Source organism: Terrapene carolina, unplaced genomic scaffold (genome assembly GCF_002925995.2).
Source record: "Terrapene carolina triunguis isolate 2854851 unplaced genomic scaffold, T_m_triunguis-2.0 Scaffold90, whole genome shotgun sequence".
NCBI lineage: Eukaryota > Metazoa > Chordata > Testudines > Emydidae > Terrapene > Terrapene triunguis.
In genome coordinates this window covers 871,486-891,161 of record NW_020664441.1, presented here as the reverse complement: position 1 = coordinate 891,161, position 19,676 = coordinate 871,486, and the positions used below count along the sequence as shown (strand labels likewise).

Sequence of the window (19,676 nt, the reverse complement as noted above, 5' to 3'; positions counted from 1 at the left end):
GCGCTCTTCAGGAGTATGGGGCCCCCCATCACATCCCATGGGGGAAGATGCCTTTCTCTGGAGCAGAGTGAAAGTCCAAAGCCCCAGTGAAGCGTATACATATTTTAAAGGCAGATGGCACCCAGTGCAGCGAGTTCAGCCCCAGTCAGAGTTCACAGGAGGAGAAGACCATCACCAGGAATAACTGTAAAAAGTACATGAAACAGAGTTACACAGAATCCAAATTACAGGATGCCATATTGCTACGTGACCTTCATCAGAACAAGGAAAAGCCAGCAGGAAGATGGGCTTTCCTTTTGCTTGAGGTATAGTTTTCTAGCACGCAAACGGATGTGCAAAATGAACAGGGGACATGGAGGTGAGAAGACCACAAATGCAAGATTCCTTCACTTTAGCTGAGTGGCAGAGCATGTGGAAAGGAACACATGGTTGTGAGAAGAGTACCAAGGACTGTATGCAGTTCTGGCTGTTAGTGCAAGGGAAAGATGCAGTCCTTTAATCTTTCCCCATAACCTTGGAGGATGGATCCTGAAAAGATCTGCTTTATGACCCATCACCCAGAATGGGAACAAGCTCTGTAGCCTGTTCCGTTTTCATCCTCATTTAGAAGGAGGAAAAAAGGGGTTCAGTGAATGTCAACCTTCTCCCAGAGCTTAAGCCAGACATACCAAGCTGGATCCCCAAGCTCTTGGGCTGCCCCAGGACAGTGGTTTTCAAACTTTTTTTCTGGCAACCCAGTTGAAGAAAATTGTTGATGCCCGTGACCCAACGGAGCTGGGGGATGAGGTGGTGAGGGGTGCAGGGTGGGCCGGGAATGAGGGGTTCAGGGTATGGGAAGGGGCTCTGGGCTGGGGGTGTAGGCTCTGGGGTGGGGCTGGGGAGGAGGGCTTTGGGGTATAGGAGGGGAGTCTGGGTTTGGGGGGGCTCAGGGAATTGGGGCACGGGCTTACCTTGGGTAGCTCCCGGTCAGCTTCCTGCCTATCCTGGCACCACAGACCGCGCTGTGCCCCGGAAGCGGCCAGCAGCAGGTCCAGCTCTTAGGTGGAGGTGCGCAAGCCGGGAAATGACCAATGGGAGTGCAGAGACGGTGCTTGGGGTGGGGGCAGCACGCGGAGCCCCGTGGCCCCCCTGCCTAGGAGCCAGACCTGCTGCTTCCGCTTCCGCAGTGTCGGAACAGATAGGGACTAGCCTGCCTTAGCCACGCAGCACTGCCGACGGGACTTTTAATGACCAGAGCCGCCGTGACCCAGTCCCTTCCATTCCACGACCCAGTTCTGGGTCGTGACCCACGGTTTGAAAACCAATGCCCTAGAACACTAGGTAAACCACACACAGCACACCTCTAACTCGGCAGCACCTACTGATGAAGTGTAAGAGCAGCAGCAATACCCTGGATGCAAGCAACAATCAACTCTGGAGTATTCTGCATATTCTCTCTGGTCTCTGTCACATGAACAGACTGCAACAGCGTGCCTCACAGAAGTGGTATAAATAGAGACGTCTGTCACACATGCACCTTTCAGCAGAGCTGTGCGTGGTTGTCAGTAGGCTGGAATCAAAGAAAGCAGGTCTTCCACTAGGAACTATTGCATCCAGGTGCAGGGGCATTGGCCTTTGCACTGAAGGTGGATTGCAGGAGTGGCCCACATGCTTTAGTGCAGTGTGAACAGAGTGACCTCCCTGCTCCAAGTACAGGTCTGTTTGGACCAAATTTTAGGCCCCACCAGGACTGGAACCCAGCTCACGTGATCCAAGCCTGAGAGTGTTGAGTTGTTTTCTGATCTAAGCGCAACCCTTCCCATGAACCTGACTCAGCACTACCACCTGCTCCTGCCCACAGGGTCAGCACTGCGGTGGCCGAGCACACCCATGGCTACATACTGTGTGCTGTGGAGTGAGCGTGCCAAGGAGCTGCAGGGCCTGTCACTCTGCAGTGCACACACAGCACAGTGAAGTGGTGGCAGCTGGCAGGGGTGGGGCACACAGCTGGCGCTGGGCTGACTGCACAGGCAGGAGGAGGAGAACTGAGCCAACCCAAACCTGAGCACCCCACTCAACACTTGTAGTCTGGTTGCAGGGCACAGGGCCTGCTGATAAGACACCACTACTAGTCCTCAAAGAGCTTAGAGTACCATAGACACTGAAATCCACGATAGGAATAAACAACACTGTTGCATGGACTTGACAGAGCAGAGCCTTTCCCTGTTGAACAGAGGACTACAGATAGGCCCTGTAGTGACTCTTTTTGTGCTAATACCGAGTGGCCTCATTACTCACTCATGGCCCCTGTGGTCAGTGTCACTAGCATCGAGGATTTTAGTAACTGCCGATATGTTTATCGCACAGTGAGGCAATCCATCACTACCCCCTACTAGGTTCACTGCCCATTGCCGTGAGAAAACCCAGCTGTCCGTAGGGGCTCTGTTTCCAGGCTGGGTCTCTTACCTTCTCGGTCTTCTCCTCACTTTGAGAGAATTTCTGTTCCATCCGCTTTTTCTTCTCCTCTTCCATCTGCTCCACCCGTTCGCGAGCCTGCAGTGCCTTCCTCAGACGCTCCTCACGCTTCCTGGGGGACAAGTGGGGACAGTTAGCTTTGGCTGCACTGGGGATTTGCCCTGGTTACAGCTATCAAGGCGCCAGCACTGGAGCAGCTAGTGCACTGGTGCAAACCCCCAATGCAGAGTGTAAGAGCCTTGCTTCGGCTCAGCCTATCCTTGCTTCAAACTGGGGTAAGCTCCACTGGCACCAGCTGTACACCATCAACACTAGCTGTTTGCACTAGCGTAGCTGTAGCTAGCTACCAATGGCGGTAATCAGGGCAAGTCACCAGTGTAGACAAGACCTTGAAGTGCTTCAGAGCTGAGCCAGAAAAGGAGCAGCTGGAGGGGCAGCCACTCACAATTTCATCTCCTCGAGGCGCCGTCTCTTCTCTTCCTCCACTTTCTGTTTTCTTTGTTGCTCAGCCTCCTGCTTCTTCCTCAGGCTCTCCAGCCGCTGCCGCTCCTTTTCCTGGGGTGGGCGGGAAGCTCAGATTATACCCAACTGCTGGGGCTTGTTTCTGCCCCAGGCTACTTGGGCACAGGAAGCCAGGGACAACACACCTAGGAACTGCAGCTTCAGTCAGAGACACATTCACACTCCCTCCGGAATAGCCACATGTGTTAGGAAAGAGACAGTGCTGTTTTGGCAGCAGTGCTAGTTCAACAACTCCATTTCCCGAAGAAGAAAAGGAGCTTGGAAGGTGAGTGGGGCAGTTCCCTTGTGTAAGACACCTCAGGCTCAACATCCAAGCAGAAACAGTTACTGCAGAGGACATGTTCAGGCAAAGACACCATCAGTGACTGTGCTGCTGTATTCACCACAAACCACCTAATGCTACTAGCCAGCGTCAGTGCTACAAACATGAAGATTCCTCCATTCTTTTCAGAGCCCTGAAGGGGACCCCTTTATGTCCTTTTTAGACATGTGGTTTTTAGTCTAGAAGATAGAACATGAGACCTTTTAAGTCATCTAGTTCATTCCCAGTGGCTAAAGCATGATTATTCCCTACAGTATATTCTCCAGGGCTTTGGCCAGCCTAGTTTGAGTGACATAAGTAGTATCACTTCCACTGTTTGCCTTGGAGAGCATTTTACACACCACGAGATGTCCAATAGCAATCCCCTTCATCAGAGATTCTCAGTTTGTATTTGCCATGGCTGAGTTTTATCCAGGTACTGTTAGATCCCCTTTGGGCCACTCTGAACAATTTTACTCACTTTCTGGTGTACACACCCTCCACATGCTGCCCAGTACATCATCATTTCGCTCTCAGATGAGACTCAGAAGAAATATTAGGTCTGCATGCAGGTTAGTGGTGAGGTTAAAGAGCTGCAAGTGCCCATTAGAGAGGAAATAAATGTGTCCACTATGAGCCCACAGACTCTGTGATTAAGGAGTCATTACTTACAACAAAATCCCCCTGTTTAGATAGAAAAGAGGAGAAACAAGGATTACGGCTTTTGGAGCTAGCCAAGTAAACCTAGAACCACAATCTTTGGACTCGTCTCATTTTGTTCAGTGGATCTCAATGCGCTGCTTGTCTTACAACTGTCCAGCAGCCTGTTGGGCAGCAGAGACCCGATTTCAAATTCAAAGAAGTGTCCACTGACCATCCTAGAGTTTGGCAATCACAGAATATGATGAGTTTGGGCTGAATGTGACAGAGTAGCCAAGATTTCTCTACATGCATAGGAAAGCTTTAAGGAGTTGATGTTCAAGGTCACAATATGTGTTGAGACTTTGATATTAGCTAACTGATAGGGGTAATGGAAGACCAGATTCATTATGATTTTTAGGTGCTTCTATACCATGAAGGGGTTATAAAAATGCACATATTCAAACATGCAAAAATACATCCAAACCTTTGTTTCCCTGCATGATCTTCCCCCTCACCCCAATGCAACAGCTGATGCCACCACTACCCCAGGACCAACCTATACTCCTGGGGGAATTCTGTGCCACTTTGCAATGCAGAATTTTGCAGAAATTAATGTTGGGCATGTAGCATTTCCTCCCCCCCACCCCAGAAATCGGCTGCAGAGATTTTGGCCACCACTAGGGGCTGCTGGACCAGCTCGCAAAAAGAAAACAAGGGCAGGGGGTGGGTGAGGGATCTGGAGGGTTCCCAGCAGCTGCAGTTCCTAGCACGCCCTGAAGGAAGGAGGTGGCGGCATGCAGGAAACTGTGCAAGCCCGGGACCCAGCATCAGGCTGTTTCTCCCTCTGGATCCCTGTGCTCTAGGAGGGCAGCGTCTGAGAGTGTATGGGCTGGGGTGGGGATGAGTGAGTGTCTGGCCCCCAGCTGGGCTCTGTGGGAGAGGGGGCAGAGAAGCAGGAACTGGGTTGTCGTAGGGGTTTAACTCTCTATACTTGTTGACTGGTAATTTTGAAATAAATTGCCAAAATAATTGAAACTGGCATGATTATATAGTGTTATTTTGACAAATAAAATGTGCAGAATTTTAAAATATTGTGCACAGAATTTGTATTTTTTTGGCACAGAATTCCCCCAGGAGTAAACCAACCAGGCAGCCATAAAGACAACTGCTACAGGAGAAACTATCCAAACCCAGGACTTTGCATGGAAGAGATTGTCAAAAGGATTTTCAATGAATTAAGCTAAAGACTACAGGCAGTCAATTTCATGCTGATGAAAGATACTAGCATGGCAGTGCACTCCTGTACACCCCTTACCCTGACACGGCCTATGCTGTACTCTCCTGTAACACCAGCGTGTCTCACTCTGGAGGGAGCATCTTCAGACATCAAAGGGAAAAATAATCTTCATGGCCCATTCAGTTTTTAGCCTCTCTGCCAAGACCACTGAGAGAGGAGAGTTTGGGTGCTGGATCGGACATTCAGTCAGCATATCAGAATGGGAAGAGTTGTGATTTAAGTTTGCTCCTTGGTACCATTCCTCATTTGGAATCTTGAACGGCTTGTGATGCAGATTTGCAGTGAGCATTTCAAAGCAGACAACCCTGCCCCATACATTTGCTCTTCCCTTCTCACCCTCAAGGGAAAAGAGATCGTCTCTACCTTGGAATCCGGTCGGGTAGGAGTGTTGCGTTTGATAAGGTTTTTCATGACACTACTGTGCCCTGTGGACCCTGGGGTCACGAGCAGCTGGTTCTTCTGCACCGTCTGTAAAAAGTGTTTGAATGGACGTACGACCTACGAGGAGAGCAGAGGGCATCAGAAGGGGATCCAGAATAGGCAGAGTGATGTAGGGCCATGGAATCTACTCACCTTGCTGGCTGGGCTGGGCGAGGCTAGAGTCTTGCTTGCAGGAGAAGAAGTGGTCTTATCATATGAAGGAGAGAGGTCACAGTCTTCTAGCTGCTGCCCATTACATAGCTCATCTACTGCTTGCTTATAACTCTGTCTCCTGAAAGAGTAAAGGGTGTGTTACATTGACACAGCACAGGAAACGGCATTCCTGGCCTCCACTGCAGCCTTTAATTCGTTTTATACAACCCCTCCTGCCTACTCAGCACCATCAAGTGATCTGTGATGCCTATGTGAGAACACTACATATTCAGAACATGCAGCCATGAAGATGCTAGAAAAAGGGGATGGGAAGAGGTGCGAAGGGTGGAGGGTTCCTAGACTTACAAAACAATAGAGATATAGCCTCTCTTACTAAGCAACCACAATGTTATTCTCCAGCCCCAGCTTCAGTAAGTGATAGATGCGAGTTTCTGATAGACACCTGTTTGTCACAGCCAGCATCAGTAATGCAAGGTGGGGCAGGGCACGCGGCATAGTCGAAAGTGTGTTGTGTACTGTCCATACCCAGCTCCATGTGAAAAGTTTTGTTTGCTTTGAAGAGTTTTTGTACATTAGCTTATTTGTAGTGCCAGAATTTGCTGCCACTTTTCCCCCAACTACAGGAGATGTTGTAGATTTCACAAGATCAAACAGAGCCTCAATAGGGGGACAAGAGGTTGAAAAAGGACAGAACTGAGAGCAACAACTGCATTTAAATTGGCTTTGGTGGATCTTTTACTACCATTCTCTTGTGTATGTAGGAGAATCAACAGCTGGGGAAGCGAAGGAAAGAGCCAAGCCGTTAGATATTTTAGGCACTTAAGAGTCTGTTCAAATTATTCTATGAAGTTACTGCACAGCCATCCTTAGCCACCCTACTCCTCCCCTCCAAGCAGCACTTAGAGATTTACAAACACAATTCCTTACTACGTCCCTGGGGGGGAAGAGGGTACTATTCCCATCCAGAAAATGGAAAGCAGACATAAGTGACTTGCAGTCATACCTAGGTTCTAGTCCCATCTGTGCCTAATTCACTAGGCCATGCCGCCTTTCAAGAGACCTATTTTGTATTAAACTGATGAAAATCTATAACCCAAAAATTTTGGTACATTATGTGGATTTGAAACCCTGTTTGGTCAATCATACCAAAGCTTTCAACCAAGGTACTTGATAGATAACAACTTAGTCATTCCAGATCACTAGTCTATTTTTTTTCTCTCCCCTAGCCTGAGGCCAAGGAGGAACATACCGGATACTCGAGGGCTGTTCTAGTGGCTTGGCATTCTGGGGCTGCTCCTTGCTCCCACTGCTCTGAGAAGTGCCACTTTTTTTCAAATGGCTCTCTGTGAAGAATGCTACAGTTAGTTCCACATGAAAGGTTTCCTACAGCAGAGGTCCAATGCCAGAGGTTCTTGTCTTCATGGCTCCCAAGACAAGCCTCATAAAAATACTGCAGAACACTACTGCTAAGAGCTGTGCCAATCAGAAACCTTATACTGAGCTAAAACAGGAGCACACTAGCTATTTTAAAACACAAGTTTTGTATCTGTGCATTAACCAACATCACAAAGAATAGTATTAGAGTATGCAACTTGTATGATCACACCCCTCTCTGTGTAGAGACCCTTGATGAGACAGATATGTTAGTCCATAAGAGAACTCTGGACACTCCACCCCCATCCCAATAAGATGCTCTAACAGGATCCTTAGGGGATTACACACTTACTATAGTGAAAGCTGATCCCATCTCATAGCTCTTCACTTTGAGGCAGAGTGAGATGGGAGGGGCTGCAATCTCCTCTTGTTCCTCCTCAGTTTGTTTCATGCATCTCAAGATAGTGTTACTAGTCCAAACACTAATTACTTTTGCTCTTAAACACTAGACACTGAACCAAACTGAAGCTTTAAGATATTTTCCTCGACAGTTCCCCAACCATTAGTTGCTCAGACTGAAGTGGTTTGTACTGAGTCTGTCCAATTGCTCTCATTTGTATCTTGCACATTTATGAAAAACTCTGCTGAATGATCTAGCATAGGACAAATCTTACTCTGCTCTGGAGACAGCAAAGAGCCCTTGCAGGATAAGTTAGGTCAGTAGGTGGCAAAGATGCAAGACAGACTATCAGATCTTTCATTAACCCCCAAGGGACCTCCACAGTCCCATGCTTCCTTGCTGCTCCATCAACACAGTTTTAGCAATATTTACCTTTACAGTTTCCTGCCTGCTGCTCTGCCCCATTCGGTGGTTCAATCTGAGCTGACTGTTCTGCAACAGGGCTGCCTTCATTTGGAATAATGAAGGTTTTCTGGAGGTGTTTTGGAGCCTGTAGAAGGAAGCAGACTTTAGCAAGACCCCCCACAGAAACAGGGGTTCAGCAAGCATTGTGTGTCCTGGGAAGGGGGAAAAGGAAGGTTGCAAAGCCAGTGACTCTGGATGCACTCTGCACTGATTGCAGCCCTGCTGCTAACAAGCCAGGAACTGCTCTTTTCTCTTTGTAATGGCAGGAGGGCAGACCCACCGAGTGCTGTTCTGCCTACTACGGACACAGGATGCCTGCTCATGGAGCAAAGGCACAGCAAGGAGGGGGTGTTACAGACACCACCCATCAAAAAGCAGAAGAGTCAGATTTGTCCTTCCTCCACTGGGACTTTAAGGTCAAGATTTTTCTAAACTGACTAAGCTATCTCAGGTTGGGCACCCAAACTTGCTGATTTTCAGAGTCCGTGTTCAGCAATTTCAGGGGGGGGGTCCCTTCAAGAGTTTCTAGTTGGACACCCACAAACTGAGGCATCCAAGATCACTAGTCACTTTTGAAAATCTTGGCCAAGCACCTTTAAAAGTCACTTTTAAACTGCCCTAGATTGAGGCTGCAAGCGATTCCCAGCTACTGGGGGGGGGGGGGGGGGCAACAACCTCCCTGCACCAGAAGGATTAGAAAAGGCACAAACTCCATAGGCATTAGCACCTCTCCTCTCCTTACAAACCAAGCACTGCACCGTAACACTCAAGTCACACAGCTCTCCTGCACAGACACGTGTGGGAAGTGAGGAAAGCAAGTGATTCAATCAGAAGCCTACACAATCTTGGTGCACAGGTCTTCAGACAGGTCTGTCAAAGCTCAATGGAAGCAAGTTGTAAAACGATGCTGACTTGGGAACTGAAATTATAAAATGTTCTGATACAAATCCTTAATTTTACTCATGTTTTATGATAGTGCCTAGAGATTCCAATGGAGACTGGGGCCCAGTTGTGTTAGGCGCTGTACAAAACAGTAGGGCAGTACGAATCCATGTCCTAAGAAGCTGACATTGTAAACAGACACAGAAGGGTGAATAAAAGGGACACGACATAAAAGCAGAAGATTGGAAACCAAGACAGAGGGTAAAGGCCAGATTTTTAAATACAAATATCGTTAAAAATCTGTCCTTAAGTGACTCACCCAAGATAATACAGGAAGTCTTGTATTTGAAGCCAGGTCTCTGAAGTCTCATAGTCTAGTGCCATAATATACCAAGAACCAAGTTGAGACAGAACAATCCCCCAGACACATTCTCCAGTTTCAGTGACAGTGATTCTATCAGTTCAGCAGAGAGATCTAGACTCCGGAACTAGCAGCTAAGAAGCAGTACAGTTAACTTACTCCATTTGTCTTTGGAAAGCCTGACCTGGGCCTTACCTTGTCACATTCAGCATTTGGTTCCAGTTCAGGCCTGAAGAGAGAGAGAGGTGTTTTGACAAGTTATCTGCTCCCACAGAGGAAGTAAGGAAATTATGGGTTTTATTCTTGTGATGCTTCTGTCAGAGGCTTCTAGGCACCTTGGAAGAGCATGTTACAGGTGACCAAGACCACAATCTGACAGTCTGCTTCAGTATATTAATTATATCTAAGTGTAGTGGGGACAAGATATTCATTCTGATCAATGGAGGAACTGTTCGTACATGCTAGAGTCAAGACTCATGCACTGAAGTCTAACTCTATAATCTTCAGGCAGAGAGTGAATTTACTTCAGCATGAGACCCACAGACATAACCCTGTTTGAACAGGCCAGATGGGGGTGGCACAGTAAGTTGCTGAGTTATATGCTAGTGAGTTTATGCCCCTTGTAGAAGGTCTTAGCATTGTTCAGGTCAATAGGTAGGATATGCCACAGCCCTGGGGCACAGACAGGTGAACCTGCCCTACCCTGCAAATCTTGGAGACCACAAACTGCACACCTCTCCAATCTGGTGATGAGAGTGGAAAAGGACATTAGTTCACAGGGTTCAGGAAGTTAGTAAGATACATGGGACACAACAAACCGGAAATATTAACAGACAGAGCCTAAGGGAACAGTTTCTTAGTCAAGCTGGCCAATATCTTGCAGTGCACGGTCATATTCTGCACAAGCTAAAAACAATGCATCAGCCTTTTTAGGTAGCTCAGTACAGATATCTGAGAGGAAGAACAGAGATCATACCAGCCTTGCTGTTGGAGAGGCTTGCAAGATATAGTCAGGGTCTGAGGAAGGGCCACAACTATGTAGCAACTACCAATCCCAATCACAGGTGAAGATTACAGCACAAAGTATTCATTTAGTGACTGGGCATAGGAACGACCTGTAGAGTTTTCTGCAAGATTTTCCAAAGCTTCTGCCTATTTGACAGAGCAGCCTCACCTGACATTGCTGGTTGCATCTTCATCCACAAATACCTCCAGGGAGCTGTGGCCTGGAAGGAAACGGATAAAGCAAGACACTAGCTAGCTTGGTGGTCTTAATCGGATGCATCCTATAAGCAGCTATTCCTGTGCTAAACAGCCCCTCTCTCCAAGGGACACATTGCATTCCCACTCATAGATTTCCATATGAGCGCAAAGCACCCTTGCTTGACTTTCTACAGCTAGAAGTTGCTACATAGTGCAGTGAACTTAAGCACCATAATGGCCCAAAAACCATTTCAGTACCTCCCAAGCTTCCTTCCACATCAGCTGGAGTAACTCTGGAAATACAGAAAGATGTTCTCAAGTCTGTATTATGGAGAGATCACTAGTAATTCCATAGTTGAAGCTGTGGAGAATTTCAGTTAGAAAAGGGGTTTAAATCCTCATTAGGGATGAAAGCAAGTGTGTTTGTATTTTTGGTAACTGTGCACTTATTCTTTGGGGGCAGATTCAATATTCTGCAGCATTAACAAGTAACTTCAGTAGGTTGGGACTCAGCAACTACTATCTGAAGTTTCAGGACTGGTGTTTCTCTTGCCCATCAATTTACACATGGCTTTGACTTCAATTGGATCTCCACAGTATTTCGAGCATAGGTTAGGTTTCTTTTTTTTTTTTTTAAAGTTACAGTTTTTACTATTACTGTATGACGACAGCATGCCACGTGGCATTTAGTTTTGTTTGCCTAAAATCCACGTGCTTCAGTCCTTAACTGACCCAGCTGGAAGCCACTTTGCTTCTACAAGCAAGAGAGTTTAAGGAACTGAATATCAGCAGACACTTTCAGAGCCCAGAGACCGTGCAGGAGTTTGAGCTGGAGACACAAGAGAACTGTTGTGTCTTGAAGCTTTAAGACACTGTAAGGTGAGATTTAAAAATTTCAGTTGTACCACCCCTGCACAAGCAGCACTGCAGGTGGCTCCGAGCCCCTCTAAGTCAAACAGCACACTGATGGACAGACAGAGCAGAGAGGCTCTGAATAAAAGGACACACTGAATTGCTTTTCATACTTCACAAACTTACAGCTCACGTGGCTGGAGGCTGAAGAGGACTCCCGAGCTGCCTTCTTCTTAGAGATAGCCCTGCTGATAGATTTCCGGATCATGCTCTCTCTTTTGCTGGCCAGAGAATACTTCTCTGCTAGCGAGGTCCTGCGGTGCTTATGGGACTTACCCCTCTGGCTTCTGCGTGCAGAGGGATGGCTCGATTTGGACCCTGTTGAGGTCCCTGTGCTGTCCTTTAAGTCCTGGAAAAGCTCCTTTTCTGGCCCCTGAGCAGAAACGTCACTCTCAGCTCCGGGCTCCCCATTTACGGCAGCTTTTGGCGTGGATGTATTTGCTGTTCTAAAGTTGGCAGCATCCCGGTCTTCTCCTGTCCCCTTTGCCTCAGGAGTGTCAGGGATCACCAGTGCTGAGGCTGCAGACATAGGTTGAAGTTCAGTAACCTTAGGCTTCTTGGGAGCTTGGTCATCAATACTCAGGGAGATGATCTCCAAGGCCTGGTCTATTATTTCAGGCCTATTCCCCTTCAAATACAAGTCAGCACCACTGTGGCTGTCAACACTGATTTCTGTCAAGGGAACCCGCTCTTCTACTAACAAGATAGTTGGTGTCTTAGCCACTGCCTCCGATGGAAGAGAAAACTCTGTTTCAACCTTGGAGTGGAATCTCGTTGTTGAAAAAGAAGTATTGACTCCCTTTTGAACATCACTGGGTTTTTCCAGTCCCTCTTTGCTTCGGAGCCTTTGGGAAACTTGCTTAGAGGATGCTGGCTTGAGGCTGCTTCTCCTTCTCGATAACCTTAAAACAAAGACAGTCAAATGAGGCAGGATTTTTCTCTCTGGCCATTTCAGAACCTAAAACTGACATCACTGACTGTAGACATGACTCTCGGTATTTTTTACATGCAACTATGCTTATTGTCCAGGTACAACTATTTTTAATGAGATTAAGTTAATAAAACACTGGACCAGGACTCAGGAGACCTGGGTTCTATTCCCTGCTCTGCCTGCTGGGCAACACTGGCAAGGCCTTCCTTTGGCTCAGTTCCCACTTCCCCCCCATCTGTAAAATGGGTATAATGATACTTATCACCTTTGTAAAGCACTTTAAGATCTACTTATGATAAGAGCTAGATATTACTACTATCAAAGTGTTTAAAAAGATATTGTATACCAAAAACCTCCAGTAATAGAAACTATCATTCCATTTAAAACCTCATTATCTTTTCCTGGATCATTCTCTCACTCTTTACTAGGAATACTACCATGCAGATAGGATCTCAATACACAGGAGTCCCAGTTGGGGATACCATGAAACATGGGGCGGCTTGCTAGAAAGGAGCAAAGTGGATAGGCTCCAAAGAATTAATGTGTAGAGCTTGGACAGGAAAGGGGAACATAAAATTATGTAGCAGTATCTGAAGTGGCAATGCTGTGTATGAGGGAGGAATAAGTACAAATAGGATGAAGCTGCCTAAAGATTTTTTACCCGAATCATCAAAAAGCTTTTCCTGCAGAATGAGGTCTGTCAGATTAGGGAGTGTCTCCAGCATCACGGCTTAAATTAATCACAACTGATTCAATGTTCAGAGCAAGCAGTGAGAGCAAGTAAACTTCTGAAATGAGATCTTGATTCCACACCGAAGTGTCCTTGTGTAACTTGAGAGAAACAAAAATCCACAGCATCATGTAATCAGATCTTTTTCTAAATGGAAAGACTCAAAGTTCAGGGGTAACTTCCTCATGTACCTTGAGATTTCCTTAAGTGGGAGACAGTGTTTCTGGAATGCTCAATTTGTCACTTGTTAGACAGAGGCCAATTGAGAAGGTGGGTTTACAGCACTTCTGAGAAAGAGAACCCTTTAACTCTTTGTGAAAATCTTGGCCTAGGTGACTAAGCATAGGGAGGTGTGAATTTTTTTAAGGCACCACTCTTTTTTGGAGGGTGGGAGGGGGCTAACAATGTAATTAAGCAGCTAGCTTCTATCTGGACATTTACAATTCGTCCAGAGCCTAGAGCAGGGAGATGTTCTCCTCCCTTCCCATTCTTAACCACCTAGTTTCAGCCTCATTTTTAGTTCAAATCTCTCCTCCCTTCCTTCCCCCATGGGTTTAACTGTGGTTATTGAAATAATACTGAGCACAAGGTATCCTATGCTTGCAGCAGTTCAGCTGCATACAGTGCAGACAGCTCTTCAGGAGTAGGCAGTTTTTTCCTATTGTACACAGATCATTAAAAGCACGTACCTCTCAAATGTCAGGTATCAGACAGCACACCTATCCTAGATGGATTAAACTTTGTGAGCTTTATAGAAGTGGATTGGAAGGTTAGATCTGAATGGAAATGATAGGTACTTTGCAAACGAGGTATAGGAGAGGTTCCAAGCCTAAGGCCTTGGCTATCCTTGCGAGTTACAGCGCAATAAAGCCTCCCCCAGCGTTGTAACTCACTACCCATCCACACTGGCAAGGCACTTACAGCGCTGTATCTCCGTGGTTGCAGCACTGCGAGTACTCCACCTTCCTGAGAGGAATACTGTGTATTGTGCCGCTGCTGCAGCGCTGTGGCACCAGTGTGGCCGCCCAATGCGCTGTGACTGGCCTCCAGAAGTATTCGGCAGTATCCCACAATGCCTGTTGTAGCCACTCTGGTCATCAGTTCAAACTCTACTGCCCTGGCCTCAGGTAACCAACCATGTGATCCGCCCTTGACATTCCCCAGGAATTTTAAAAATCCCCTTCCTGTTCACTCAGCCAGGCGTGGCGTGGAGTGCTATCAGCGAATCTTTCCAGGTGACCATGCCTCCACGCGCCAAGCGAGCCCCAGCATGGAGCAATGGCGAGTTGCTGAACCTCATCAGTGTTTGGGGGGGAGTAAGCTGTCCAGTGCCAGCTGCGCTCCAGCCGTAGGAATTACGATACCTTCGGGAAGGTATCAAAGGACATGATGGAAAGGGGCCATGACCGGGACGCCCTGCAGTGCAGGATTAAAGTGAAGGAGCTACGGAGTGCCAACCGCAAAGCCCGCGACGCAAACGGCCGCTTGGGTGCTCCCCCTGCGACCTGCCGATTCTACAAAGAGTTGAATGCGATACTTGGGGTTAACCCCACCTCCACTCCGAGCACCACCATGGACACTTCAGAGCCGGGGTGGGAGGAGGAGGAGGAAAACGGGAGTGAGGGTGGTGGGGCGGATGGAGACACCCCGGAATCCCTGGAGGGATGCAGCCAGGAGCTCTTCTCGAGCCAGGAGGAGGGTAGCCAGTCGCAGCGGCCGGTACTTGGTGGAGGACAAACAAAAGAGCAGGTTCCCAGTAAGTGGTTTTTTTTTCGGGAAGGAATTTTTTTGGTGCGGGCTCTTTGGGAGAAAAGGGTTAGGCATGCATGCGTAGATGCGGAATAGTGCATTGATGTGGTTTATCACATCGCGGTAATCGGCCTCGGTAATCTCTTCGAATGTCTCATCCAGAACGTGTGCAATGCGCTTGTGCAGATTTATCGTGAGAGCCACCGTGGTCCTTGTCCCAGCCAGGCTAACGTGTCCGCGCCACTGTGCGGTGAGGGGCGAGGGGACCATTGCTGCACACAGGCAAGCTGCATATGGGCCAGGGCGGAAGCCGCATTGCAGTAGAAGACCCTCCCTTGCTTCCCAGGTCACCCTCAGCAGCGAGATATCGTCCATGACGAACTCCTGTGGAAAACGTTGGGACAGTGTTCAGTGTAGGTTCCCCCTGCAGCTGTTGACTCTCCCCAAGGCACAGAAACCCAGAGGACAGTGCAGCCCTGAAACAATCAGTCCCCCTTACTCACCATTTTGAGGCTCACGTGGGTTGTGTGCGCTCTGTTTGGGACGGGAAAATTATGCTATTGTGTAGACCCTGTGTGTGCCCTCCTTAAGTGCGGGGGAAATCATTACTCTGTCTGCTATAAACAATGCTGCCTCTGTTAAATGTTGCATTTTGCCTATACAGCTGCAACAACCTTGAGACCTCAGCCATCCCTCTTATCGCCTGCTCAGAGGCTGCAAAGACTCAGGAAGAGACTGCAAAAAAACAAAGAAGACATGCTGCAAGAAGTGATGCGGCAATCTATTAAAGAGAATGAAAAAGCACAGAACTGGAGGGAGAGAGAAAGCAGGATCCGCCAGGAAAACGCAGCGCACCGGCGGCAAAGCACGGAGCACCGGCAGCAAAGCACGGATCGGTTCATAAGCATCCTGGAGCGCCAAGCAGACGCTATCCAGGAGCTCGTAGCCATGCAAAAGGAGCAGTACCGCAAACGCTCACCCCCCACCCCCAGCCCTTGTCCCAAAACTCTTTCCCTTGTGCCCCACTGTTACCTCCAACCCACTTTCCCCAACTTCCGGGTTCTTCATGCCACCAGCTGCCTCCAACACCAGTATCTTCACCACCCAGCCCTGAAAACCGCGACCCTTACCCTCTGCACTCAACCCCCATCACCATGCAGTATAGCTATCCTGAAGTGCAGCACTCACTGCACAGCACACCAGACAGGACATATGCGAATCTGTGATTGTACCGTTCCCCACTCCACCCCCTTGCCCTTTCTGATTCCCAAGCAGTTGTGTTTCTTTTCAATAAATGGATTTTTTGGCTTTGAAAACATTCTTTATTACTGCATAAAGTAAAAATTCCTTAGCCCAGGAAATAAACAGGCACTGCAAGTCTGCTTAGCAAACACGGATTCCTAAAGATTGCAACTACTGCACATCACTCCCGTGCAGGGCACCAGATATCACTGCTGGTTTTCAGCCTCAAATTGCTCCCTCAAGGCATCCCTAATCCTTGCAGCCCCGCACTGGGCCCCTGTAATAGCCCTGCTCTCTGGCTGTGCAAATTCAGCCTCTAGGTGTTCAACCTCGGAGTTCCATGCCTGAGTGAAGCTTTCACCCTTCCCTTCACAAATATTATGGAGGGCACAGCACGCGGATATAACCGTGGGGATGCTGTTTTCGGCCAAGTCCAGCTTCCCATACAGAGATCGCCAGCGGGCCTTTAAACGGCCAAAGGCACACTCCACAGTCATTCGGCACCGGCTCAGCCTGTAGTTGAACTGTTCCTTGCTCCTGTCCAGGCTCCCTGTGTAGGGTTTCATGAGCCACGGCATTAACGGGTAAGCGGGGTCTCCAAGGATCACAATGGGCATTTCAACTTCCCCTACTGTGATCTTCCACTCTGGGAAAAAAAGTCCCGGCCTGCAGCTTCCTGAACAGCCAAGTGTTCTGAAAGATGCATGCGTCATGCACCTTTCCGGGCCGGCCTGTGTTAATGTCAATGAAACGCCCACGGTGATCCACAAGCGCCTGGAGAACCATTGAGAAATACCCCTTCCAATTAATGTACTCAGATCCTAAGTGGGGTGGTGCCAGAATAGGACCCCTCACTTTCACAGGCCTTGTGTGGCAAGCCAGTCCTCGCCCACAGACAACCTGCCAACCTGAAGCATATTCTCACCAGTAACCACACACCGCACCATAGTAACTCTAACTCAGGAACCAATCCATGCAACAAACCTCGATGCGAACTCTGCCCACATATCTACATCAGCAACACCATCACAGGACCTAACCAGATCAGCCACACCATCACCGGTTCATTCACCTGCACGTCCACCAATGTAATATATGTCATCATATGCCAGCAATGCCTCTCTGCTATGTACATCGGCCAAACTGGACAGTCCCTACGTAAAAGGATAAATGGACACAAATCAGATATTAGGAATGGCAATATACAAAAACCTGTAGAAGAACACTTCAACCTCCCTGGACACACAATAGCAGATTTAAAAGTAGCCATCCTGCAGCAAAAAAACTTCAGGACCAGACTTCAAAGAGAAACTGCTGAGCTTCAGTTCATCTGCAAATTTGACACCATCAGCTCAGGATTAAACAAAGACTGTGAATGGCTAGCCAACTACAAAAGCAGTTTCTCCTCCCTTGGTGTTCACACCTCAACTGCTAGAAGAGGGCCTCATCCTCCCTGATTGAACTAACTTCGTTATCTCTAGCCTTACTCACTCTTGCTTGCATATTTATACCTGCCCCTGGAAATTTTCACTACATGCATCCGAAGAAGTGGGTATTCACCCACGAAAGCTCATGCTCCTATACGTCTGTTAGTCTATAAGGTACCACAGGACTCTTTGCTGCTTTGACCTGGTAGTGTCACAGTAAGTATATTAATAATGTTTAAGTTAGCACATTTATTTAGTTATTGATACAGGTGTTTTGTTTGGTTCTGAAATGGGTAGTTTACTTTTGCCTCTGGCTTGTTTGTTTCTGTAGTTTGTTGGCACAGGAGATCCAAGGCAACCACCTACCTTTTTCTGGTCAGTTCATTGTTCTCGTCCTTAAGAGATAAGGAGCGCTTCTTCCTACGGTATTTCTTCTGTGATGGTGTTTTGGGCATCAGCTCAGGTTCAGCACTTAAGTTGCTGTTCAAAAAACAGAACACAAGGGAAGGAATTTATTTCCTTGCCTGAACACCATGCTGTTCAACCCTTAGCAGCAGCATGTTGTTCATTACAGTGGGGACAAGGCCAAGCGATGCCATAAGGCCAAGATACCTAGGGAGGTGGTGGAATTTCCATCCTTAGAGGTTTTTAAGGCCTGGCTTTACAAAGCCCTGGCTGGGATGATTCAGTTGGTGTTGGTCCTGCTTTGAGCAGGGGATTGGATGACCTCCTGAGGTCTCTTCCAACCCTAATCTTCTATGATTCTATGAAGTCTTTCTGATCAGCAGCTTGGGGACATTCTAGCAAGACCACAGACACTGAACACTACAGGCTAAAACAAACTGCCCAGCATATAGATAAAGTAAATCACTAACATTTCTTTTTGCCTCCGCTTACTATAGTAGCAACTGGAAAAGCCAGGCTCCCCAGTGGCCTTTAGTTTGAAATCTCACTGAGACTGACATTATAAACCAGTCCCTAAGAACTCTCAATTGCGATGGTTAAAAGTTCCCATTGGCTAATCCTATAAAACAGGAGGAAAAAAGTCAGGCAAAGGCTGCTTTTCACAGGGGCACATTTGCACAGATGGGCTCAAGACTCATGGGTCGTACTGTCGCACACATCAGAAGGATCCATAGTACTGACAGCTGAGAGAGACAGAACGGCCTGTGAATGAGCCCATCAGAGACAGCTCCACCCTTCTGCCACCCAGATGGTCCTACCTATCGAACATCTTCATGGCCTCCTCCTCAATTTCCCGCAGCCATGCCAAGTGCTTGTGCTCGACATTGCACAAGAACTCGGACAGTTTCTGACGGCAAACCTCCAACAGGTGAGTGGGACCCTCCGCCATGGCTCTGCCTGAAACACAAGGGGGCAGGGGGAGCAGGTAGTTCATTAGCACCTGTCTGCAGCACCGTTCACCTGGGATGTCACAACCACCCGCACTTACCCCTAGCTACTCCCCACAGGGGGGCAACGAGACATTGCCTCAGTCCACACTGGAGGCACAGGGCGCCCATCCCCCTGCCAAGCCCTGGGGCACAGGGCTAGGCCCAGGCTGTCAAGGCTCCCCAGCCCTCACGGGGGGGATGGGGGTGGCGGGGGTGGGACAGGACCCAGCAGCTCCAGCTCCCTGCTCAAAGAGGGAAAAAAAAAGGACCCAGGCATCCTGCCCTACCCACCGCCTCAGCCACTGGGGGGGGAGGGGGCAGGGGGGGGCAGAGCCCCAGCAGCACAGCGCGCGCACAGACAGGGGAAAGGCGCCCCCTGCAGGTAGCTCTCCTCCCCCGCAGGTACCAACCGTCCCACAGCCCGGGCAGCAGCTAGTGCATTCCTCGCAGAGAAGACCTCCAGACCACAGAGAGAACGGCTAGAGCGGTATCCGTGAGGCTTTGGGGGAAACACGTTCCGTCTGGCACCACCTGAGCCTCCAGACGCGTCAAGCCATCCGCCGCGCCCCCCGCCCATCGAGGTCATCCGAGTCCGCACCAATCACAAAGCGCCCTGCCGGAGCGCCATATTCATTGGCTCCCGCCTCTGTCCGTCACGGCCGGGAGGGGGCGATACTGCTAGGATCCCGCCCCGCTACTTACCAGCGAGCTCCTCCCAGAGGCTCCGCATCATAGACTCTAGTGGCTAGAAAGGCCTGTTTTGGTCTCTATGATGCGGGCTGCGTACGCCCCTTGC

At 48.6% G+C, this 19,676-nt stretch overlaps 1 protein-coding gene across 2 annotated transcripts; it reads right to left on the bottom strand.

Annotated features, from left to right (window-relative positions):
- Window positions 1-98: 98 nt before the first annotated feature.
- LOC112105212 (inner centromere protein-like) lies at window positions 99-19,396 on the bottom strand. 2 transcript variants are annotated; one of them, XM_024197917.1, is made up of 13 exons: window positions 19,291-19,396; window positions 18,710-18,848; window positions 17,853-17,966; window positions 11,534-12,309; window positions 10,467-10,518; window positions 9,488-9,521; window positions 8,017-8,134; window positions 7,060-7,153; window positions 5,790-5,928; window positions 5,580-5,714; window positions 2,900-3,009; window positions 2,446-2,566; window positions 99-184 (listed from the first exon to the last, which is right to left on the bottom strand). In XM_024197917.1, the coding sequence occupies exons 2-13, from the start codon at window positions 18,838-18,840 to the stop codon at window positions 146-148; spliced, it is 1,863 nt and encodes a 620-aa protein (XP_024053685.1). In that variant the 5' UTR covers window positions 18,841-18,848; window positions 19,291-19,396; the 3' UTR covers window positions 99-145. The 2 variants fall into 2 exon arrangements, 1 of the variants encoding a protein (XP_024053685.1); XR_002907981.1 differs by lacking the exons at window positions 99-184; window positions 2,446-2,566 and having other exon boundaries at window positions 2,935-3,009; window positions 5,235-5,714.
- Window positions 19,397-19,676: the final 280 nt, after the last annotated feature.

What these genes read in the sequence shown, in the direction of transcription:
- LOC112105212 (XM_024197917.1), bottom strand. Translation starts at nt 18,840, where the DNA reads ATGGCGGAGGGTCCCACTCACCTGTTGGAGGTTTGCCGTCAGAAACTG. An exon ending in AGCCTCCAGCCACGTGAGCT is followed by an intron (nt 10,519 to 11,533) that starts GTAAGTTTGTGA and finishes GTTTCCTTCCAG; the next exon opens with GCCACAGCTCCCTGGAGGTA. An exon ending in GAACAGCCCTCGAGTATCCG is followed by an intron (nt 5,929 to 7,059) that starts GTATGTTCCTCC and finishes TTACTCTTTCAG; the next exon opens with GAGACAGAGTTATAAGCAAG.